The 24,754-nt window shown below is 47.5% G+C and overlaps 1 protein-coding gene across 2 annotated transcripts in view; it reads right to left on the bottom strand.

The window, feature by feature from the left end:
* The window catches only part of IRAK2 (interleukin 1 receptor associated kinase 2), a 61,912-nt gene extending 38,302 nt beyond the window's left edge, over positions 1-23,610 (bottom strand). The window contains exons 1-2 of one of the 2 annotated variants that reach the window (XM_043588100.1): positions 23,397-23,610; positions 14,916-15,098 (exon numbers count right to left, since the gene is read on the bottom strand). In XM_043588100.1, coding sequence (XP_043444035.1) covers positions 14,916-15,098; positions 23,397-23,490 — 277 coding nt within the window. In that variant the 5' untranslated portion in view covers positions 23,491-23,610. The remainder of the gene's footprint in view (positions 1-14,915; positions 15,099-23,396) is intronic. The other variant, XM_043588098.1, reaches the window with a different exon arrangement.
* Positions 23,611-24,754: the final 1,144 nt, after the last annotated feature.

The raw sequence follows: 24,754 nt of genomic DNA, 5'->3' as shown, positions 1-24,754 counted from the left end.
CTCTCTGGCCTGGCGCCTCTCCCAGGATCCTCCCGCCACACACTGCCCCGAGGCGGGAGCTCCTGTGCTCCTCAAAGGGCCACCATGGTGGTATCTCAGGACATCTGTGTATGAGGCAGAAGGGCAGTGGGGGCTCCTCTCACGAGGCCCGCTACAGCCTGGCCCCAGCTCCCCTGGCAATGAAGCTGGTGAAGGGGACCCGAGACTGCGACTTCCTGCAGACGCCAGGCCACAACAGGAGATGTTCCCGAGCTACACTGCCTTCCTGAAGGTCCTACCTGCACCCTGAGCTGTCTGTGGCCCCAGAAAAAAACAGCACCTTCCCCTGTCTGAGGCCCCGGCTGAGCCTTGGTTTCCTCATCATCAAATGCAGGGGCGGGTGGGGAGGGTGAACATCCTGGCCTGACCTCACTGCAGCGTCCTATTGCTGGGGACTTCATCATTTCTCTGACTGCTCAAATCTTTGCCTCTCTGTCAGGACATAGCTGACAGGAGCATTGAGGCCACCAGCCCATCTGTGGCTGACGTCTATGGCCTCCACCCATGTGGGAAATAAAGGCTTCATTATGTTTTCATCCTAAGGAGACTTCAGCCTTCCTCTTTGTTTTTCTTATTCTTTTACAGGGACATGCAGTGGCCTACAGCTGGCACCCTGGGTCACATGTCAGCACTCGGGAGTGGGGGTCCCCACACAGAGAGGGGAGACATCAGCAGGGTCTACCTGCCAGCACATTCCTGGCTGACACCCACCCTTCCACCCAGTCAACCTTCAAAGGCCACAGCCAGCCACAGAGGTCAGCTGACAGAGCTCCACGTCAGGCCCACAGTGACAGATGGATGACAAATTTCAGTTTCCTGTGAACCCCTGTCTCAGCATGCTTTTAGATGTATTTTAGGTACTGACAATAAATAAGATGTATAAACATTAAACATCTCCACTTCTCTTCTTGAGCTGCCGGTGCCTGATCTGAGTCGTCGGAAGCTATGCCGTGGGCCTTTGCGAGCCTCCTTTCCCACCTTCAAAACAAGAAGAAGGAGAAAATATGGCTCTCTACCCTTAATGCCTATAGGAACCTGATCTCTGAGAGCCGGGAAGATATGACACCCACTCTTTCAGGCTGAGACACCTGAGTGCTGTTGAGGTAAAAATAGACCATCAATGACAGGGCAGGGCAAAGGAAGCCAAAGCATTCACGACAAAGCGTTGTGACAAACTTGAAATCTCACCACAAGTTTCCTGTTTGCCAAGGCCAAGACTGGAAACAAACTGGTTATAGCATTTCTATGACCGATGTATAGGCACAGCCTCACGTTCTTCTCCCCTGGGATTATATTCTCAAAATGATTCTACACATGTGAAGTTGGTTCTGCAGCATGATGAGATCCAAAAATACAAATTGTATTTTTGGGCGCCTGGGTGGCTCAGTCAGTTGAGCATCCAACTCTTGATTTCAGCTCATGGGACAGAGACCCACATCAGGCTCCATGCTGAGTATGGAGCCTGCTTAAGATTCTCTCTCCCTCGGGGCCCCTGGGTGGCTCAGTTGGTTAAGCGTCCAACTTCAGCTCAGGTCATGATCTCATGTTTTGTGAGTTCAAGCCCCACATCGGGCTCTGTGCTGACAGCTCAGAGCCTGGAGCCTGTTTCAGATTCTATCTCCCTCTCTCTCTGCCCTTTCCCCACTTGTTCTCTCTCTCTCTCTCTCTCTCTCTCTCTCTCTCTCTCTCTCTCTCAAAAATAAAAATTAAACAAACAAAACTTAAAGAAAAAAGAACATAAAAAAAGATTCTCTCTCCCTCTTCTTCTGCCTCCCCCCCATCTCCCTCCCTCATGCACACGTGTTCTCTCTCTCAAAAAACAAAAAAAAAAAAGAACAAAAATATAAACTGTGATCAAAGAGTAGAACAGAGACTAAGCGTGGGGAAGCTTCCATTTGTTTCCAGATCCAGCCTCTACAATTCCCACCTGTGTGCCGAGGGCAACTCTCTCAACCCTGAACATCATTTGCATCTATCTGTGGAATCAGAGTAATTATAACCCTCCTGTCCCAGGATTACCCCAGGATTCAGTGGGACAGGATATGTAAAGCAGCCAGCCCAAGGTCAGGGACAGGGCACAAACTGCTTCAATGACCATCCTCTGCCCTCTCTCCCCACCCAAAAGGCACAGAGAAAGAACCTCTGGTTCTCAGCTTAGGGTCTCTGAAGGAAGCATATGGGGTGAATGGCTATTGGCAACATTTTCAGTCCTCTAATGGAAACCGTGACTCTCAGCAGGCAGTGGCATGGTCTCGAAAGGCCCAGTGGCTGTGGGGCATCAGAGCCTGGATGTATCTGAAGGTTCCCCAGGTAAAGCTGAGAGAACCACTGGCTTAACCCAGAGGGATGAGGGTTGAGTTTCAGGCACCAGGGGACAGGGACAGGGGAGCCAAAGCATTTCTCTGTGTCCCCTTCATGGAGCCAAATAGTGAGCTTACAGCGTTTGGCATGCTTCCCACCAGACGCAGCCAGGCTCACTGGCGAGGTGACCTGTTTCATGTGACAAATGAGAGGCCCTGTACCCTCACTCCCACGGAGTAGCTGTGAGGATGAAACACGCAATGGCTCAACAGATATAAGCTATTATTCTTATTTACTATGGTTATTATCACTATCCCCAACCCAAGGTCAGGCTTTGTCTTAAGGGCTTTCCCATACACATGACCTACTTTAATATATATGTATATGTATATGTATATGTATATGTATATATATAAGTAATCTCTACACCCAGTGTGGGGCTCAAATTTACAGCCCCAAGATCAAGAGTCACATGCTCTTCAAACTGAGCCAGCCAGGCGCCCCTATGCATGGCCTATTTAACAGCTCTGGGGAGCAGGTTCAACTGCTCTGTTTTATATATTCAAAAAAGCAAAACCCAGAATAGTCATCTTATGTCTGTTTCACTTATTTGTGACCCACTTCCTTCAAGTGAAAGGCTGATGCATGTTGAACCCTTGGGAGAGGGGCCTGGGGTTTCCCCCGCAGCTGCTCAAGGACACTGAATACTGTAGCAAACCCAGGAGCCGAACGCTCGAGCAGAGGGGACTGTGCCAACAAGGTCTTTCCTCGGTGAGCACAATCTGGAAATCCCTCCCTCCCTTCACAGCTCTCGAGATACACAGTGATGTAATATTTGTATGTGTGTTTTCACACTTCAGCTGACTCATGTGGCTGAAATGTAGCCTTCTAGCACAAATAAAAGTGATTCAGCCATAACTAAAGAATCCTGGTGCCAGCTGGCATTATCAGTGACAAACATAGCTTTCTGGATCTTCCTTTTTCCTTCCTCTTTTCATCTCTGGACTGGACCCTCCTGAATATCCAAAGTCCAACACACACACACACACACACACACACACACACACCTCAACTCCCAATTCAAGCTAGACACAAAATTAGGCAAATCTGAGAGAATGACCTCCTAATCAGCCTTCCTAATTGCTCTGTCTCTGGTTTTCCATTGACCTGTACTCCACCAGCTGCTAAAATGATTTACCCTGCATTCATTCATTCATTTATTCATTCATTGTGTTAGAGACTGGGGATGCCATCCATTATCAAAACTGACATAATCCCAACATCAAGCTAGTTAAATAAGAGATTTCTGATTATAAGCTGGGAGAAGTTCTGCGCTGAAAACAAACTTGAGAGAGGGGAGGGTACCTGACAGACTTACTTACATGGGGTGGCCTTGGAAGGCTTCTGTGGGCAGATACTATTTAAAGGAGAGACTCAAAAGATGAGAAAGATTAGCCCCGGGAAGAATGCAAAGAGCTGGGGAGGGACCAGCATTCTGAGGAGAACATATTCGAAGGTCCGGAGGCAGAAAACCGCCCAGTGGATCTCCTCAAATGAAGGATGACCCTAGTGGCTGAGCTAAATGAATGAAGGAGAAGGTGGCACAGATGAAGTGACAGAGCTGGGCAAGGGTTAGATCGCGTAGGCCATGGTTAGGTAGAACCTCATCATAAATCCCCGTGAACTGAGGAAACCTATAGGCAAGACACTGCTGACCAAACAGTCCTTTGCTTCCTCTCAAACCCAGCCTCCCTTGCTGGGGCCACGTGACCAGTTCTGGCCAATGGATTTTAACTGGAAATGCTATCATCACTTTCTGGACAAAGCCATTAAGAGCCAGTGAGCCTCTTTCAGCCCTCTCTTCCCCGGCCACGCTGCCCCTGGGAGCTATGTGTTCCACAGGACAAAGCCAGCTACAAAAATGCAGGAGGCAGCACTGGACGTTAAGGAATCAATCTTTGTTGTGTTGAACAACTGAGATTTCAGGGTTTATCTGGGACTGCAACATAGCCTAGCCTATCCCGGTTAGGGGATGATCTCAAAGTGTTCAAAACTTGCAACCCAGGGAAGCCTACTTCCAAGAGCAGGAGTTCAGTAAATGGCCGTTCCTTTCATACCAGCTCTTACCTTTCCTCTCTAAAAAATTTGGGACTGGGGGCGCCTGGGTGGCTCAACCGGTTAAGCATCTGACTTTGGTTCAGGTCATGATCTCATGGTTCGTGAGTTCAAGCCCCTCACAGGGGTTGCTGCTGTCAGGGCAGAGCCCACCTCGATCCTCTCTCTCGATCCTCTCTCTCTCTCTCTCTCTCTCTGTCCCTCCCCCACTCACTGTGGTCTCTCTGTCTCAAAGATAAATAAACAATTGGGAACTGCTTTAGATGCATTGCATAGACCCTCTGTTCATTCTCACACAACTCCCAAAAAAAACCCCACAGTGATTAAAGCCTTGCTTTATTCCAGTGGAATAGCTAGTGTGTGGAAGGAAAGTCAGATGATCTGTCCTGAGCCACACAGCAGTAACTTTTTAAAAACCTCACCAACTCTTTTGTTTTGAAGTTTCCTAGTTTATAAGAAAAATAGACAGGGCAATGTGTGTACCTGTTTTTCGGAGGGGGAAAGCGAGACCTGATACCTACCATCTAGTGACCTACCCCAGTAGGGTGTAAGGGTGTAAGTCCCCATCCCAGCCCATTATTTATGAGCAATGTGGCTCTGGGCATGTTAGTCAATCTCTGAGCCTCAGTTTCCACATCTATAAAATGGGGATAATAAGATTTGTGAGAGAAGATGCCTGCCTGGCACATATTAGGTGCAAAATACAAGTTACAACTAGTACCCAGATGGGCAGACTCCAGGCCTGGGGGAATCCTGGCCAAACACAGTGCCAACCTCCAGGGGCAATTCTCCAGTGACCCTGAATCCTATCCATGTTTTTTTTATTCCCTAGCAGTTGGAAACGGGCAGATCCTGGGAAGCCTTCCAAGAGAGCAAATGCAGGAGCCCCTTCCGGCCCTTGCAACAGCCCGGGCTCTTTTGGAAAGAAAGAGATCATTCTCTTCTGTTTCCTTTTAAACAGCAGCCAAAAATTCCCCATTCAATGAGAGCCCAGCTCCAGGAAGGAAATGACTTTGGCTGAGATGCCAAACCAAAAGTTAGAAAGTGTCAAGGTTGCACAACCAAAACAAAACGTGAAAATTGCAAAAGTCACAAGAAAACTCCGAGAAGACGGTGGCAGCAGGAGGAATGATTCCAGAAGCTTCTTGCTCTCCCACTCAGATTCTCACACCCGGAACCTCACAAACCCCTATTCCACATAGCGGACAGAACAATGGGCACACCCCAGGGACAAGCCCTCCAAAATCTTCCCTTTGCCCCTGAGGAAGCCGACCCTTGACCATGGCCTGTGAGGCCTTGAGTGGCCTGACCCTGCCCCCTGCGCCCTCTGTAGGCTCAGCCCACCCACACTCACATGTCCTTTAGCTGAGACCTCCACGGCCTCTGAGTCCTCAAACATCACTCCTTCCCATCTCCAGGCCTTTGCACGTGCTGTGCCCTCTGCCTAGAAATGCTTGCGAGGTCCCTCACTCACTAGGTCCACTTAGCCTTCTAATGGAAGCTCAGTTTTCACTTCCTCAGGGAAGCTTGCCCTGATGAGATCAAATCCTGCCCTCTTTCATACTATCACCCCACATGCACTTCCCCAAGCACTCACACTGTGGTTGGTTATGGTCTCTGTGTCATCATCCTGTTAGTATTTGTCTCCCACACTAGACTGCAGGCTCCTTGAGGCCTGGGACCGTGTCTGTATTTTCATTGCTGTGTCCCTAGTGCCTGACATATTGTAGCCACTTGACAAATATTTCTTTAGTTCATTACTGACCCCTGCCCAGCTTCCACATACCTAACTCTCTATGAGGAGGAATGAGGGAGAATTTTATCTCACGGGCTAGGCACAGCTGGTTTCCAGCCTCTTTCCTCAGAGCTAGAGCCATCTGGTCCTCACCATCAACAGGCTCAGCTCCTAGGCCTGCCTTTGGTGGCATTTAACCAGCTGTAGAGCTCAGCAGTGATGACAGTCGATCCGTCTTTGGCTGGGAGTCACAGCTCCAATACTTTGGCCTCTGTCAAAGTATTCCAGTTCCTATGCACCCAAGATGCTAGAACTTGGGCTCTGGAGCCTGGCTTATAGTCCCCTCCCAAGGCTCAGAGTCTGGAAAAGTCCCTCTGAGGAGTAGGATCTTCATGTTTTGAGCCCCAGGGTGATGGTCAGCCCTGGCCCCCTGGGGCAGACTCTTCTGATGCTGAATGCAGCCTGACCATAAAAGTCTGCTCCTGATCCCCTGGTCTCTCCATCATGAGGCCTCTCTGAAATGTCTGGCAATTTCACCATGGTCACCATTCTTTAGAGGAGTGATTCCCACAGTGTGTTGGTTCTGTGGGATTATTTCCAAGTGTCACATCAAAAGGGGTCCCATGATCAAATATAAATGGAAACATGGGCCTAAGCAGGTCTTTGCTACAGGACTTATCAGAGCCTTAATATGATGGTTTACATTGTGAATCTCCAAAGGTAGGGGCCACTGATAAAGCATACAGAATTGCCCAAGTTTAGTTATTCATGAGCTTTTGGTTTGCAGCAGGGGTATCTGGCTGGAGTACTCTTCTGAGACCCATGCTTTGGGAAAGTCTACTCTAGACTATGATTCGCCCTGCAGATGCCCTATGCACACAGTACTTTCCCCATCACAGACATCTATCAACCAGGACACACAGACAGCATTCCCCTGCCTGTCCTGACCCTGAGATTAGGGTTTCACCCAAGAGCCAGCTCTTCCCTGTGGGCTTACCAGAGCCTGGAGCTATAACAACATCCATGGAGGACTACTTACAACTGGTCTTCACCCAAAGTTGGGAGGTGAAAGTGGACAGAACAGGGTAAGAAAGGGCAAGAAAATGGGCAATTTCATCTCACAAAGTGGGGAATCAATAGGCATTGCCTAGAGCTGACCAAGAAAGAACCAGAAATGTAAGGATGTTCTTTAAATGTTACAAAAGCAATATACTGAGGAACTAAAAATTGTGACATAAATGTATTAGAAAGGGAGAGAAGTGGGACGCCTGGGTGGCTCAGTCGGTTGGGTGTGCGACTTCGGCTCAGGTCATGATCTTGCAGTTGGTGGGTTTGAGCCCGTGCCGGGCTCTGTGCTGACAGCTCAGAGCCTGGAGCCTGCTTCAAATTCTGTGTCTCCTCCTCTGTCTGACCCTCCCATGCTCATGCTCTGTCTCTCAATAATAAGTACACATTGAAAAAAAAAATTTTTTTTAAAGGGAGAGAAGTTATGTATAAGCCAAATCTTCTTCTAGGAAATTAGTGGATAATATTTAAATTAATAAATATGAAAAGGACAAAAAAATAAACTTTGTATGATGCATTAAAAAAAAAGTTTGTGGGGCACCTGGGTGGCCCAATTGGTTAGGGGTCCGACTCTTGATTTCAGCTCAGGTCATGATCTCACAGTTTTGAGATCAAGTCCTGCATCAGGCTCTGCACTGACAGCGTGGAGCCTGCTTGGGATTCTCTCTCTCTCTCTCTCTCTCTCTCTCCCTCTCTCTCTCTCTCTCTCTCTCTCCATCTCTCTCTCTGCCTTCCCCCACTTGTTCTCTCTCTATTCCCTCTCTCTCTCAATAAATAAACTTTTTTTAAGTTTATACGCTGAATTTTAAAAAAATAAAGTTTAGGGGTACCTGGCTGGCTCAGGTGGTAGAATGTGCTACTCTTGATCTTGGGGTTTTAAGTTCGAGCCCCATGTTGGATGTGGAAATTACTTAAAAATAAATTCTTTTTTTAAAAGTTTGCATGCTGCATTTAAAAAGAATAAAATAAAGTTTGTATGTTGCATTTAAAAATAAATATGAGGGGCCTCTGGGTAGCTCAGTAGGTAAAGCATCCAACTCTTGGTCTCAGCTTAGGTCGTGATCTCACAGTTCTTGAGTTCAAGCCCTGCATCAGGATCTGTGTGGACAGTGCAGAGCCTGCCTGGAATTCTCTCTCCCTCTCTCTGTGCCCCTTCCCTGCTTGTGTGCCCACACTCTCTTTCTCTCAAAATACATAAAGAAAACTTAAAAAATTAGGGGCAACTGGGTGGCTCAGTTGGTTAAACATCTGGCTTTAGCTCAGATCATGACCTCGTAGTTCATGAGTTTGAGCCCTGCGTCAGGCTCCGTGCTGACAGCTCAGAGCCTGGACCCTGCTTCGGATTCTGTGTCTCCCTCTCTCTCTGCCCCTCCTCTGCTTGCACTGTCTTTCTCCCTCTCTCAAAAATAAATACACATTAAAAAATTTTTTAATTAAAAAAATAAAAATAAAAGTAAATATGAAAGGGTCAGTATAAACACATTATTTAGAGACAGTACTAATAAGGCAGAGAATGCCCATTCCCCTTGTCTTCACACATTCTAGAAGTTTTAGCTAGACATATGATTGCCTGGCTAAAAACTACACTTCCCAGACCAACAGGAAGCGGGCTGTGCAAGCCAAGTGGCCCTCCCTAAGGGCAGACCTTTCTCACTTCCCACTTCAGATGAGGCCACAGGGAATAATGAACAGGGAAGCTCCCCCCAGTTCCTGCCCCCATCCCTCACCCCTTTGTAAAACATAGACCCAGACCCCACCCCTGGAGTTTCTGAATCTGAAGATGAGGTGAGACCCCAGAATTTGCATTCCTAACAAGGTCAAGGTGATGCTGATGCCTGGAGGTCTGGCGCAGTGAGAACCCCTGATCTACCAAGAAGAACAAGGGGTGCAGATGAATCAAGCCAAAAACTTACTTCCCTTGGCCGGGTTGGACCTTTACACCTGCTGCTCTGCCAGATGTCTACTGCTACAGATCAGTGACCACAGCGTGTTTCTCATTTCAAACGGGACAGTTGTGAGCGTGGCTCCCTGTGCAGATACCACCACTGGGCTCTGAGTGTGCTGGGGGAAGGGGAGCAGGTAACTTCTCTTTGGTGGAGAGGTTCTGGACCACTGGGGGCTGATCCCGAAGACTACACATCACCCACAGATCCTGGGCCTTGAGCTAAAGGAAGAAACTGATTAGGGCCTCGGTCCTGTCTCTCTTGGGGAAGGGGTGAGCACGTTTTAGTTGTGGGAAGACAGGTATAAATGGATATTTGGGTAGCCCAAAGGGGAAAATTCTAGGGAGACTGCTGACCCTCCAATATTTATTCCCTCCTCCTCTAGAGTAATAGAAGCTTTAGTTATGCACACAACCTCCCAGCTACAGATTACATTCCCCAAGTCTCCCCTGCAACTAGGTGCTATCATGTGACTAGGTCCTGGCTGACAGCTTGGGTGGCAAGTTAGGCATGCACCTTATTTGAGTACTGGAGTCTGCCCTTAGTAACAGCAGTGAACCAGAAATGTTAATACAGACAACCACCAAGAGATGGCTCAGAGAATAAAAAGGGGTTGACGCTGGAAAACAAATTTGCTAGAGGAATGGGCAGTTGGGTGGTAAGCCTTCTGTACTAATGTATTCTAATTCTTTTTTTAAGGCATTTTTTAAAATGTTTATTTATTTTTGAGAGGGAGGGGAGGGGTAGAGAGACAAGGGGACAGAGGATCCAAAGCAGGCTCCATGCTGACATCAGACAGCCCAATGTGGGGCTTGAACTCACGAACCATGAGATCAGGACCTGAACAGAAGCTGGATGCTTCAGTTGGAGGAACCCAGGTGCCCCTATTCTAATTCTTATCACATTTAATGTTAGGAGTTTGGCAAATAGAATAACAACAGTCTTGGCAATGAAGGTGGAGAAAATATCAAGGGACAGAGACCCACAGACCCAGGTCTCTACACAGTCAGAACAGCGACCACCCACAGTACTTGATTTCAAGAGACTAGATGCAATGTGTCCCCCAGGGGACCCCACACACTGCCCTTCAGTTCAGATACAATCTTCAGAAGGCCTCTGTTAAATACAAATATAGCACCTGGAGATACAAATACAAATATAGTCTCTAAGGAAGCCAATTTACACCTAGGACCTCTGGTGTGTGCGGTTTCCAAGCATGCTTCTATCAAATCTATTCTAGAGGCCCTTTAAGAAGTGGTAGGCAGACATCAGGTTCTCAAACTGCCGGAAGCAGCTGATCAAGTTCATAAGCAATCTTCCTCAAGCAAATGCAAAATAAGGTTTAACTAAGTTCTGATTAGGGAAGGGAAAATGGCTTTGACTAGTCAGAATACAGAAACTTAAAACGCTTCACACATATAGAATATGCCCTCTATATTTACCTCCAAAAAGAGGCAGAGATTTATGACACTTTTTTAAACTAATGACAAAAATAGAAAGGGGAAGTGTCCTGCCTGAGGACGTAAAACAATAGTAAAAACACAACCAGACTGTCAGAAGAACATCGAGGGGATTTGTGGATGTGGAAACAAGTGTTAGTCTCTCTTCCTCAGGGGCTAAGGGGGAGAGAGGAGAGGTTTGAGGGGCAAAGGTAGACTCCCACAGTCCTGACAGGTTGAGGGCAGCTGGACCAGGAAAGCGGGGATCTGAGTACACTTCTAAACAGAAGAGAGGCTGACAGAAAAAATATCACTGTTGCCTGGAAGCCCAAATGCTGTGTTCAGTGAAGTTTCTGTGAGAAATGCTAAGCATGAGGGCGTTGGGTCCAGACACGCCTGGGTGTGAACTCCATCTGTACCCACGACCAGAATTATGCCCCTGGGGGAGTCACTGAGCCATTCTTGGCCTCAGTCTCCTTAGGTGGAGAAGGGGCTCCTTAGAGCACCCACCTCAAGGGGCTTTTGGGAGGAGGCAAGCAGGCAGCTCAGGGCTCAGTCAGTAGTTAGCTTAAAGTGTCGTGCCGCAGTGAGTGGCTTCTTTAAATCTGGCACTACATTGTGTGTTGACCTCAAATCGTTAAGAACATGTTCAAGATTAGTCAACAGTCAGGTTTTGACGTCAATGGTGAGTTGATGTGTCCAACCAGAGGCCTGTCTCAATGCCTGGTACTTGTCTGCTTTCGGGGCTCAGGACATCCCGGTAGTGTTTCAGCCACTCAGCAGAGACAAAACCAGGGTGTCGTGCGGGCCCCAACCCACTGGCCCCCTCCCCGAAGTGGGCTAGGCTGGAGAAACCCGGGCCGCTAGATTCTGACTGCATTTGACCCAGTGGCATTTCCCCTCACCTCCAGCGGCCCCTTCCCTCCTTGCCTCTTTTCCAACCCATTAAGAGTTTACCATTAAATCTCTCAAAAGGTGAAAAATATTTGAGGACATAGTGCTAATCGTATCTCCATATCCACCACGTGCCAGGCTCTGGGGACACAGAGAAGCCAGAGCCAGGGTCTGCGCATGGCTAAACAGGGCAGGCGTCGGTCACACCAACCAACAAGGTCTGAGGGACAATGGGGGCCATGGCACCACGAGTGTCCAGAGGGGGCTCAGACGGCATCCAGCCCACCCCCACTGGACAAAGGCGGGACTAAGGCCCAGGGAAAGGGAGGACCTGCCCATGTAACAATAGGGCTTAGCCACACTGCCTGACCACCTTCCTATAAAACCACAGCCACCCCCGGCTGACCCGGATGAGGACCTGGCCTTGGGGATGTGAGGGTAAGGATGCTGTCTGACTGGACTTAAGGGAACCCTCTCAGGACAGAAGGGCTGGCAGGGTAGGGAGGGGTTTCAGGAAGTTCCCAAAGGCTTGGGGAGTCTGGGGGCTGAGCAGACCACCCCTCCCCAGTCTGAGGAAGATGGTGAGCTGGGGGAGGCTGGCCAGACAGGGGCAGAGGCTGTAGAAGTTTGGGGGTAGCCATGTTTTGAGATGTGCCCATTCTTGATTCAGAGATTACGCTGCTAGGGCCTGGAGGCAGGGAACAGGCCGAGTCCCACACTGGTGTGTCACTGCTTGCTGTGTAAGCAGGATCTTCCCCACAACCTGCCCCAGGCAGAGAATCCTGCCAGCAGAGGAACGGTCCTTCATCTAATAAGATCCGGTGGGTGTGCGGAAGCCCTGTGTCCCCGGACACCCGAAATCCTGAAGAATCACTACGTGCCTAAGGGCGAGAGATGGTCTCACTGTCCCACTAGCCTTCCCTGCCCAAGAGGTGATCTACCCGTGTGGTGTACCCGAAATCCTGCCTTGGGCTTCATCTCTAGATCCCCTCGCCCGCAGGGCCACCCCAATGTCCCTTATTCTCCTGCCACCTCTGAGGGTGGAGGTTTCTAAGCCCCCATCAATCAGCTCTTTGCTCTAGATCCTACCATCCCTCCTCCTGGAAGCCCTCCATGATTCCAGAAGTCCTGAGGTGCAGTCAGGAAAGTGTTGAGCCTGTGTCTATTGATTCAGCCAGCTTCTTCCCAGACCAAAAGCCCCATACAGGACGACACCAGAGCCTACATAGGGTCTTCTGCAGGTCTCTGTGGCTCAGAATGCACTGCTCTTGACTCCCACACCAGCTTCATGCTGGTTCCTTCAAAATCCAGTGCTCTCCCTGGGCTCTCTTACCTCAGCTCTTCACATGGCTGTCTTCTTTCCATCCCTCCAATTTCACCTTCTCCGACTTCTTAGCCTTCCATGACTAACATCTTCTAGGAGACTCTCCTGCCTGCTCACTCCAACCTATTATTTTTATTTATTTTCCTGTCCATTGATTATATCTTCATATGACTATATCCTCCATGAGGGCAAAGGACCTGTTGCTTTGCCCATCACTGTCGTCTAGAAACTAGGACAGCACCAGGCACTAGGCAGGGGCTCAGAAAGTACCTATTAAAAGACCGGCTTGTTGGGGCGCCTGGGTGGCTCAGTCGGTTAAGCGTCCGACTTCAGCTCAGGTCATGATCTCGCGGTTCGTGAGTTCGAGCCCCGCGTCGGGCTCTGTGCTGACAGCTTGGAGCCTGTTTCGGATTCTGTGTCTCCCTCTCTCTCTGCCCCTCCCCTGTTCATGCTCTGTCTCTCTCTGTCTCAAAAATAAATAAACGTTAAAAAAAATAAAAATAAAAGACCGGCTTGCTGCCCCACACTGTCTTTTTGGAGACATGAGAAGGGGTGGGTTCTAGATGGGAGTAGCCATGACCCTACCTGCCTTCTGCTAAGCATTGGCTGAACACAAGGCACTTGGCATAATTCTACTTCAATTTTGCAGCATCTCTTCATGGCAGAGAACGATTTTTACCTGCTAAATACATTCCCACCACTGTTGTAATAGCGGGTAAGAGGGTAATTTGGTAATACTGATCCAGATATTTTTTTAATTTTTAAATTTTTATTTATTTTTTTAATGTTTTATTTTCTTTTTGAGAGAGAGACAGACAGACAGACAAAGTGTGAGCAGGGGAAGGGCAGAGGGAGGGGGAGACAGAATCCAAAGTAGGCTCCAGGCTCTGAGCTGTCAGCACAGAGCCCAACATGGGGCTCGAACCCACAGACTGCGAGATCATGACCTGAGCCAAAATCAGATGCCTAACTGACTGAGCCACCCAGGCTCTCCAGTTTTTATTTTAGAGAAAGAGGGAGCACACACAAGCGGGGAAGGGGCAGAAGGAGGGAGGGAGAGAAAGAGAGAGAGAGAGAGAGAGAGAGAGAGAGAGAAACTTAAGCAGATTCCACGCTCAGTGCAGAGCCTGATGCAGGCTCAATCTTACCACCTTGAAATCATAACCTGAGCCGAAATCAAGAGTCGGATGCTTAACCAACTAAGCCACCCAGGTGCTCCAGTAATATTGGTACAAACATTAACCAAAACTTAAGGGGCACTTAGGTGGCTCAGTCAGTTGAGCATCTGACTTTGGCTTAGGTCATGATCTCATGGTTCGAGAGTGAGTTCGAGCCCCATGTCGGGCTTACTGCTGTGCTGACAGCACAGAGCCGGCTCTGGATCCTCTATCCCCATGTCTCTCTCTGCCCCTCCCCCGCTTGTTCTATCTCTCTCTCTCTCAAAAAAAACATTTAAAAAATACACATAAAAATAATAAAATAAAATCATTTTAAAAACTCAAAATACAGGAGCACCTGGATGGCTCAGTCAGTGGAGTGTACAACTGACTCTTGATCTTGGAGTTGTGGGTTTGAGTCCCACGTTGGCTGTAGAGATTCCTTTAAAAATAAAATCTTTAAAAAAAAGTAGTTGTAGATGTCACATATATGTTAGCCAATGCACAGAAAACTTCCAGTAAGATAGGCATGACATTGTTAATAGTGGTTACCTTCTTGGGGAATTAAAACTGAGAATATAGGATGACAACATAAATCATTTTTTACTGTAGACTCTTTTGGATTTTTATGTATAGCTATCTTTTTAATCGTTATTTCTAAATGTACTTTTGGAATAGAGAAGCAGACTTTTAAAGGTACAGAAGAACTTATAGAAAAGTCTCTCTCCAATATCTGGTTCCCTGGCCACCCAACTGCTCTCCCAGAGGTAATTTCTTAGTTGGGTGGTAAATTCTGTCAGTTACATTTTTTTTCTAAGGTGAAGAAAAGTTCCAAGGCCAGAGGGTGAGGCTCCTGCGGAAACCTGCTCGCGGGCGGCTGAGCGGGCCGCCTTGGATACTCACAGTTCAGAATGATCTGGGCGGCGCGGTAGAGCTGCAGGCGGCACAGAAGGTCCACCAGCTGCTGGACGGTGGCCTGCCGCATCCCCCACCACCACAGAAGCTCCCGCGTGATGCTCACGCCCTGCACCCGCTCCATCGACTTGATCTTTCGCAGCTGGGTCAGGTCTGTGATCACATACGAGGCTGGAAGGCAAGCGAGAGGCCATCTCAGCGTCAGAAAGGCAGTACTTCCACCAGAGGGTCACCAGGCTAGCGGCCTTTGTCCGCAGTAGCTTCTCACTCGCTCCCCTTCACACCTGAAATTCTACCTGTAGCTGGGATCCATAGGCAGCTCGAGTTGTAGCACTGAGTCCACCTGACACCCATGGGACTGGCACTTCGACACCTCATTGTAAATATCAACTTCACAGCCACACAAAACTTAGGAGAGAGCCCACTGGAGGAGAGGGTCAGGGGCGACCTTGAGCTTTAGCTGCTTGTCCGTTATGGGCAAGTCACCTCACTGGTAGGAGCCTCAGCTTCCTCAACTGTAAGAGGGGGCAGGTAATAGAACTTCTCTTGCCTCCCCTCCTAGAACAGAAGCTCCATGTAGACAGGGAGTTTTATCTGTTCCATCCACTGTTAGATCCCCAGAGCAGAGAACAGCACCTGGTACAGAGTGGGGGCAAGACCAGGACCAAGGTGAGGCAAAGGCGGCACTCAGCAGCAAAACTTAAGGCACTCAGGGGCAAAAGCTCACTCTCAGGGCTGATCTCAGAAGCTAGAGAAGTAGCTGGAAAGTAGGTGCCTCCTTAAATTTTGCCCTGGGCATCTCATTCTCCTCACCCCTAAGTCCTAGCCTTGGCAGCAAGGGAGGGGGAATAATGAATGAATGAATGAATGAATGAATGAACGAATGAAAGAACCAAGGAACAAATGAACCCATGGCCCAGCATCCTCATAGAACTGTTACAGGCATCAAGAAGGACCATGCATCTAGGGGCGCCTGGGTGGCTCAGTCAGTTAAGCATCCAATTTCAGCTCAGGTCACAATCTCATGGTTTATGGGTTCGAGCCCCATATCAGGCTCTGTGCTGACAGCTCAGAGCCTGGAGCCTACTTCAGATTCTGTGTCTCCCTCTCTCTCTGCCCCTCCCCCACTGGAACTCTGTCTCTCTCAAAAATAAAATAAACATTAAAAAAATTTTTTTAATAAAATAAAAAAAAAGAGAGCTCATGCATCTAAAAGCACATTGCCAACTCAGAAACACTACAAAATTTGCAGGTGGCTGCTGCTGGCAATACTAAATATAAAGTATTCCTGCTTTCCATTTTTCATGATAAAATTAATGGTGTTCACTAAAGAAAACTTGGGAAAAAAAGGGGAGAAAAACACCAATATAACATGTTACACAGCATCCCACTAGGGTACTTTCTCTTTCCAAAACTCTCCTCTCCCCTCCCCTCCACACAGGAGCGGTTCTAGATGCACTGTTGCTGGACTGTAAGATTTTGCATCCTGCTCTCATTTACTATCATTACACCATCAGCATTTTCCGAGTTGTTACAAACTCTTCCTAAATGGCATTTTGAATGGTCACATGTATTCCACTGAGTTTACTAAAGTGAAGGAGGCTTTTTTTGTCCTACTTAGGAATAAAATAATCACGCTTCAGTTCCAGATTTTCAGAAATCATGGAACAGGAATGCATATAAACATCAAGTTGTTCATTCATTCGTTCATTCATTCGGCAAAACATCACTGAGCACTTCTGTGCTCCAAGCCTGTGACAAGCTGTAGAGATACCGTGGTGAATAAACCAGAAGCCCATGGAGATTTCTGTTTGAAAAATACAAACATAAGTGAACTGAGTGGGGAAGGGGAGGCAAGAGATAAAACTCAGGACTACATTAAAGGCCTCGAAGGCCGGGCTATATAGAGTTTGGACTTGATCCTAAGAGCCACAGACACTACCTACAGAAGACCTCAGAGCCAGGGAGTGACATGATCACATTGCACAATCCCCTCCCTCTGGAGGAATGGGAAAGACTGAGACAGCCTCAATCTTTCTGCAGAGAGAAAGCCTGTTAGGGGATGGAAAGTTCTCAGTTGCAACTTTAGTCACTGGAAACCCCAGGCCAGATTCCTGGTCAGTGGGAAATGATGTCAGCAGGGTCAGGGGCTGCTTCTAGAAGCTGAGAGAAAAGAGGGGAGGGAAGAGGAAGGAACACCTCCCCAACACCTCTCCCTGCCCCCTTCCCTATGCACCCGGCTATTCACCTGTTCACCGGCACACCACGCCTCGCACTCTTCAGAGGTAGTGGGAAAACAGAAACCCTGGTGTGGTGTTCCACCACACCTTTGTGGGGTGCGCTTTCCTTACAGGCAACACAAGAGAAACAGGAACTCAGCCCTGAGGTGCCTTGCACTTTGAACATTTCCATGAAAGCACATTTGCATGAAAGTGACAATTCTTAACGCATTAACCTATCAACGTCTAACCAGGCCCTTGAAACAGGGTCAAGGCAAGATAGAGATCTTGGGGGAATGAGTCAGCACTGAGGGCCCTGCTAAGTTCCCAGCTCTTTTGTCAGCACACACAAGAAATACTTGGTCATTATTGGCTAACAGGATGAAATCAAAGTCTCTGTGATCATCCCACACTGGTCATACTTTTACTTCTAATCTTCCAAACTTTTCTACAGATATAAAAATACATATTTATATAAGCAGGACAGGACAGGGGTGGTTCAGGGCCTAGATTTTGGATTTTGAGGCCAGGGTTCAAAATCCTATTCTGCTACTTAGGAAGGACCTTCACCTCTTCCTGTGCCTCAGTTTCCTCATCTGCAAATGAGGATAACAATAGCACCTGCCTCAGAAGCTGTTGCAAGGATCAGATTAGTCATATATACAGAGGTACTTGGACTAATGCTTCATACATAGAAAGTATGATATAAGTGTTAACTGTAATTATTAAGCCATCTACGTTCTATGAAAACCTGGTTTTGTTCCCTGCGGTTAAGACCACGTGGGACCATCCCACCGGATCTGAGTCCCTGAATCCTGCAGGAGTTCGTTCACCTGAGAGTAGTAAGCCTTGCCTCATGCTCAAAGCCCTCTGAAACAGATACGACATAGCCTCCTGAAATGATTCCTGGCCAGTGGGAAGTGATGTAGGGTCAAATGACCCTTGTCAGGATTAATGGGACTCCTCCATGGCTAAGAGAAGGAGAAAACACGAAAGACCCTAACATGTCCTCTAAGCATCTCAGCAACTCACTCCCATTTTGTAGATGAGGAAACAGAAGGCTCAGAGAGAGAGGCAGTCACTTGCCCAAAATCACACAGCTAGACCGGGACAAAGCAGGGCGATGCACAAAGGCTAGCACATGCATGACTGAGCAAGATGCAGAGCAGTCCAACAAAGCAACTCCTGCCCTCGGGCCCTTTGGAAAACACCTGGGTGGGTGACGCTGTAAGAAGCCTGTCTTCCCCTAAGACAAAAAATGGATGCCACTGTAATCATAGGGAAATGAACAGGAAGCAGCCACAATGTCTCCCAACAGTTGCCAAATCCAAAGAGCACGCATATGTGGCCATGTGATTTTCTAAATCACCTGACAAAGGATCTTCCCACCCCACATACCCCCCAGTACCACAATCTGCCCTAAGGGACTATCTTTTCTTTTCTTTTCTTTTCTTTTTTTTAAGTTTATTATTTATTTATTCTGAGAGACAGAAAGAAAGAGAGAGAGAGAGAGAGAGAGAGAATCCCAAGCAGGCCCTGCACAGTCAGTGCAGAGCCCATTGCGGGGCTTGAACTCACAAACCAGGAGATCATGACCTGAGCCAAAACCAAGAGTCAAATGCTTAACTGACTGAGCTACCCAAGTACCCCTCTTTTCTCTTCTAAATGACTCACAGAAGCAAAGACTCTTTAGCAATGGAAGGACAATGGCGATCACTAGTGCTGATGAAGAGGAAGCCAGACAATACTGTGATCTGGCAAGGAGCAGCTAAACGGGCAACATGGCTAGCTCCCAGCCCAGCAAGCCCCATGCCAACATGGAGAGCTGGTTGACCATGGGCCAAAGCCAATTCAGTGGGGTAAAAAGTACACACCCACCCCGTCCTTGCCATTCCTACATCCTTCAGCTCATCATTTGTTCAAGTGGCTGTTGAATGGCTGCCCACTGGCCAGGTGCTGTCCTAGACTCTGGGAATACAGGAGTGAACCAGATGGGTGAGGTCTCTGCACTCATGGTGCTTACATTCTCCAGGGAGAGAGACACATAAATAAATAAGGAATGAGGTAATATCAAAGTATGTTAAGTGGAACAGAGGAAATAAAACACAGTGGTGGTACAGAGTAATAGGGGGGCAGGGTGGGCCTCTGGAATAAGGTGAAGTATGAACTGAGACCAGAAGGGCTATGGTCCTCCAAAGATGTCAGTATCCTAAACCCCAAAACCACCTTGAGTGACAAAAGTGACTTTGCAGATGGGCTCACATTAAGGGTTCTGAGATGGGATTATCTGAATGATCAGAGTGGACCTAATGTAATCACAAGGGTCCTTACAAGGGGGAGGCAGCAGTGTCTGATTCAGAGAAGATATAGCAACAGAAGCAGACATCAGAGAGAGATTTGAAGATGCTTTGCTGTTGGCTTTGAAGGTGGAGGGAGAGGCCACGAGCCAACGTAAGCAGGCAGCCTTCTAGAAGCTGATACATTTGGGCAAGAAAATGAATTCTCCTCTAGAGCATCCAGGAAGAATGCAACCCTGCCAACACCTTGATTTTAGGACTTGTGACCTCCAGAATTGTAACATGATAAATGTGTGTTGTTTTCAAGCCATTAAATTTGTGGTAATTCGTTACAGCGGCAAGAGGGAACTAAGCAGCCATGGTGAACACTGGGGGAGGAATGTCCCAGGCAGAGGCAACAGCAAGTACAGAGGCCCTGAGCCTGGACCAGGGAGGCTGATGTGGCTGAAAGCAGGGCAAGCAAGAGCAAGTGTGGAAGGAGAAGAGGTCAGAAGTCAGTGGGGGTCAGATTGTGACAGATCGGGAAAGTCTGGTAGAGCTCGGATTATATCCTAAATCACAATTGAAAGTCTTTGAAGACTTTGAGCAATTCTGGTGTCTCCAGGGTCTAAAAAATCAGAGGTATTCCCCAAAGAGGATGTACAGAGGGCCAACAAGTACATAAAAAGATACTCAGCATCACTAGTCATTAGAGAAATGCAAATCAAAATTACAATTACATTCACACCTGCTCGGATGGGTAGCAGTGAAAAGACAGATAATAACAAGTGTTGGGGAGGATATGGAGAAACTGGACCTTCGTACACGGGTGGAGGGACTGTAAAATAGTGCAGACAATATCGAAAACAGTCTGGCACTTCCTCAAAACGTTAAATATAAAGTTACCATATGACTCAGTAATTCCACTCCTACGTATCTACTAAGGGAAATGAAAACATATATCTACATAAAAACTTGTACACAAGTATGCACAAGAGCATTATTCAAAACAGCCAAAAAGTGGAAAGGACCCAAATGTTAACCCCATTAACTGGTGAATGGATAATAAATTGTGCAACATTATTCAGCAATAAAAAGAAATGAAGCACTGATACATGGTACAACAGAGATGAATCTTGAACACTAATGCTATATGAAAGAAGCCAGTCACCAAAGACTACACGTTTCTATGAAATGTCCAGAATAGGTAATGCCCAAAGCTGAGGAAAATGAGTGGTATGTGGTGGGAATCCTGGGGTTGACAATTAAGGGGCATAGGGTTTCTTTTGGGGGCAACGAAAATGTTCTAAGATTAACTGTCGAGATGGATATGCAACTCTCTCTATATATTAAACACCATTGAATTATACACTTTAGATGGGTGAATTGTATGGCATATGGATTATATCTCATAAAGTGCTTTTATTTTTTTTTTAATTTTTTTTTCAGCGTTTATTTATTTTTGGGACAGAGAGAGACAGAGCATGAACGGGGGAGGGGCAGAGAGAGAGGGAGACACAGAATCGGAAACAGGCTCCAGGCTCCGAGCCATCAGCCCAGAGCCTGACGTGGGGCTCGAACTCACGGACCGCGAGATCGTGACCTGGCTGAAGTCGGACGCTTAACCGACTGCGCCACCCAGGCGCCCCATAAAGTGCTTTTAAAGGGCCACAGGTGTTAGGGGCACCTGGGTGGCTCAGTTGGTTAAGTGTCTGACTCTTGATCTTGGCTCAGGTCATGATCTCACGGTTTGTGAGTTCCAGCCCCACATCAGGCACTGCACTGCCAGTGAGGAGCCTACTTGGGACTCTCTCCCTCTCTGTCTGCCCCTCCCCTGCTCACTCTCTCTCTCTCAGAATAAATAAACTTTAATAAAAAAAAAAAAGCCACAGGTGTACCTTTTAAATATCTTAGGAACAGAAGTTCCTCTGGTGTTTACAGTCAAGGCCGACATGAAAAAAAAAAAAAAAAAAAACCTAGAGGGAGTCTCTTATACAAAATTTGTCCACTGCCCAGGAAACATTCAAAGTAGATAAGTCACAGGTCATTGGAACAAAGGAACAGTCTAGAAGATCAGGTGGTGTCCTGACTTTCTCAGAGGTGTCCTGACATGTTAGCAGTGACCGCCTCTGGGGAGAGGACTGAGACTGAAGACCCGGAAGAAGAAAGACATTTACCTTCCTCCCCACCCCTGATGTATTATTTACTTTTATAAATGCATGCGTCGCTTTTTCCATTAAAAATAGTTAACAAAAATACAAGCTAAAAATAAAACCTAAATCCATGTTGCTAAGGAACATTGCTTGGCAAGGAGAAATACCTGAACATTTTAAGTTAAAAAAGCATGCTATTAGAATGTACAAAACGATACAATTTTTGAAAAATGCATGCACATAAGTAAATTTATTATTATATACTAGAAGGTATAAATCACATAGCACTCTGCTAGCACATAGGAAGTAGGCAGCAAAAGTTGTTGCTGTTTATTATCATTATTATATTAGCATCCAAATAAGAATGGTTATCCCTGAGTAGTGGAATTTGAGCTAATCTTTGTTTGCCACGCTATTTTTCAATAAGCGTGTATTATTTTTGTTACTGGTTGAAAACGGGGTTTCTGAATCTGAGCACTATTGACACTTTGGACCTGATAATCCTACGTGGAGGGGGCTGTCCTGTGCATTGTAGGGTGGTTAGCAACACCCCTGGCTTTTACTCACTGCATGCCCCCAGCTGTGACAACCAAAAATGTCCAGACATGTGTTTCCGAGGGGGCAAAATCGCCTCTGGTTGAGAATCACTAGGTTAAAAGGTATATTATTTGCTCAAACTGATGGATAACAAAAACACGTTCATTTTATTACTATTCTTTCAACTGTGCATATATCATACACTCTTGTATAAATGGTACATATCATAATCTAAGTTCGAAAGAAAATACAGAGATCATTTTAGGGAAACCTAGGTGGCTAAGTCAGTTAAGCGTGAGTTCGAGCCCCGCATCCAGCACTGTGCTGACAGCTCCGAGCCTGGAGCCTGCTTCAGATTCTGTCTCCCTCTCTCTGCCCCTCCCCCACTAGGGCTCGCTCTCACTCACTCTCTCTCAAAAATGAACAAACGTTAAAAAAAATTTTTTTTAAAGAAAATATAGAGATTATTTTAAAAATAAAGTGGTACCAGTTACAATGACTTCAAACACAAACATAATAATTATTAATACTTCCTTATTACGTACAAGAATCTGACACTTAAGTGTCAGGTGCCTTTGCGTAATTTTCATTACTCACAAGAACCTCCAGTTTACAGATTAAGAAGCTGAGGCTCAGAGAAGTGAAGCAACTTGTCCAAAGTCACCAGCTGGAAGGAGGTGGAGCCTGGAATGCAGACCTCTGCTTGGGAATCGGAGGACCTGAGGCGCGCAGCGTCCCCCCCGCCCCGCCCCAGATGCCAGGCCCTCTCTGCCTATTACCAAGCTCAAACAAACAAACACACCAAGGAGTTTAGCAACCGTTTAGCAACGCCATGCCCGTAGGCAATTTACTCCATCACTCTCTCAATCTGTCTCCACGTCTGTAAAAAGGTGTAAGAGAAACATGCACTTTATAGGCCCTTGTGGGAATTCAATGACATAATCCGTGTCAGTGCCTGCATCCGGGCGGGACGCACAGTAAGCGCACAGTAATTGCTGACAGAGCTATTAGGATAAGCTTTACCGTAAACAGCAAAGTCGAGCCGGTCATTATTCAGCGACAGATGAACAGAAATATTCTAAGATCATCTAACACCTTCCAGACAATCCCGGTGGTAGTGGTGAGGAGTGGGGGGTGTCCAGATAAGGGGTGGTGGCCAGCTGAGGATACACGATGAGGCTCCGGCCCGGAACGGCCGCACAAAGAGCCCCTCGGTTCGGGACCCACTTAAACAGGGGTGAGCAGGGGGCTTGGTGGCGGGGTCGCCAGGGGGAACCCACTCACCGAACTGCATCCAGTCCCACTCGCTGAGCGTGTCCATGTTGCGGCACAGGTCGTCCAGTACCCAGGCGGGCAGCTGGTAGATGTAGCAGGACATGGCTGGGCTCCGGAGGCCGGCGGGCAGGCTCGCCGGCAACTGGGGCAGCCCCGCGGGGACCCGGGGCTTCTCTACTCTGGGGGTGGGCGGGTCCCAGCCAGCCAGCCAGCCACCTCCTCCGGGGAAGTGGGCGGGCCGGGAGCTTGACACCACCGCCCCCAGCGGCCACTCGCGGCGCGACACCCGCCCCGCCGGCTGGACTGACTGGCGACGTGGGGCGGGAACGCGTTTAAGGACACACGAGGACTTCAGTGGCAGTCCCAGGAGGACTTCTGACTCCAGTCCCAGTGTTTTGGGCGCTCCGCCACATAGAATTCATTCAACAAATATTCTGTTAATTACCTACTATATGCCAGGCACTGTTCAAGGTATTGGAGATACAGGATTGGAGAAAATCTACAAACTTCCTTACTTTCATGGGACTTAAAACCTAGATGGTGGGAGAAGAAAACTAATGATAAGTAATAAAAGTATGTAATAAATAAGTTATGAGGTGTGTTAAAAGGTAGTAAGTGCTATTGCAAAAAAGAAAAAGGAAAGTTGGTTAAGGGAATTAGGAATTGAGAGCGAGTTAAATAGGGTAGACAAGATAGACTTTATCATAATAACGGTTAGTGTTCATTGAACAGCTACTATGTGCTAGACACTGTTCTAGGTGCTGGCAATGCCTCTGAGGAAAAAAGGACATGGGGCGTTGGGTGGCTCAGTCGGTTAAGTGACCAACTGCAGCTCAGGTCATGATCTCGTGGTTTGTGAGTTCGAGCCCCATGTTGGGATCTGCCCTGACAGCTCAGACTGGAGCCCGTTTCAGATTCGGCGTCTCCCTCTCTCTCTGCGCACACACCCCCACCCCCCACCCGGCTCATGCTCTGTCTCTCTTTCCTTCAAAAATAAATAAACATTTTTATGGGGTGCCTGGGTGGCGCAGTCGGTTAAGCGTCCGACTTCAGCCAGGTCACGATCTCGCGATCCGTGAGTTCGAGCCCCGCGTCAGGCTCTGGGCTGATGGCTCAGAGCCTGGAGCCTGTTTCCGATTCTGTGTCTCCCTCTCTCTCTGACCCTCCCCCGTTCATGCTCTGTCTCTCTCTGTCCCAAAAATAAATAAACGTTGAAAAAAAAAATTTTAAAAAAAAAAAAACAAAAATAAATAAACATTTTTTAAAAATTTTTTTAAAGAAAGAAAAAAAAGGACAAAATCCATACCCTGGAGGAATATAGACAATAAGCAGTAAAATATTAAGTAAGTAAATAACTTAGCACTATA

Source organism: Prionailurus bengalensis, chromosome A2, assembly GCF_016509475.1.
Source record: "Prionailurus bengalensis isolate Pbe53 chromosome A2, Fcat_Pben_1.1_paternal_pri, whole genome shotgun sequence".
Taxonomy (NCBI): domain Eukaryota; kingdom Metazoa; phylum Chordata; class Mammalia; order Carnivora; family Felidae; genus Prionailurus; species Prionailurus bengalensis.
The sequence above is the reverse complement of the archived record's forward strand: the minus strand, read 5'-3'. Positions and strand labels throughout refer to the sequence as shown.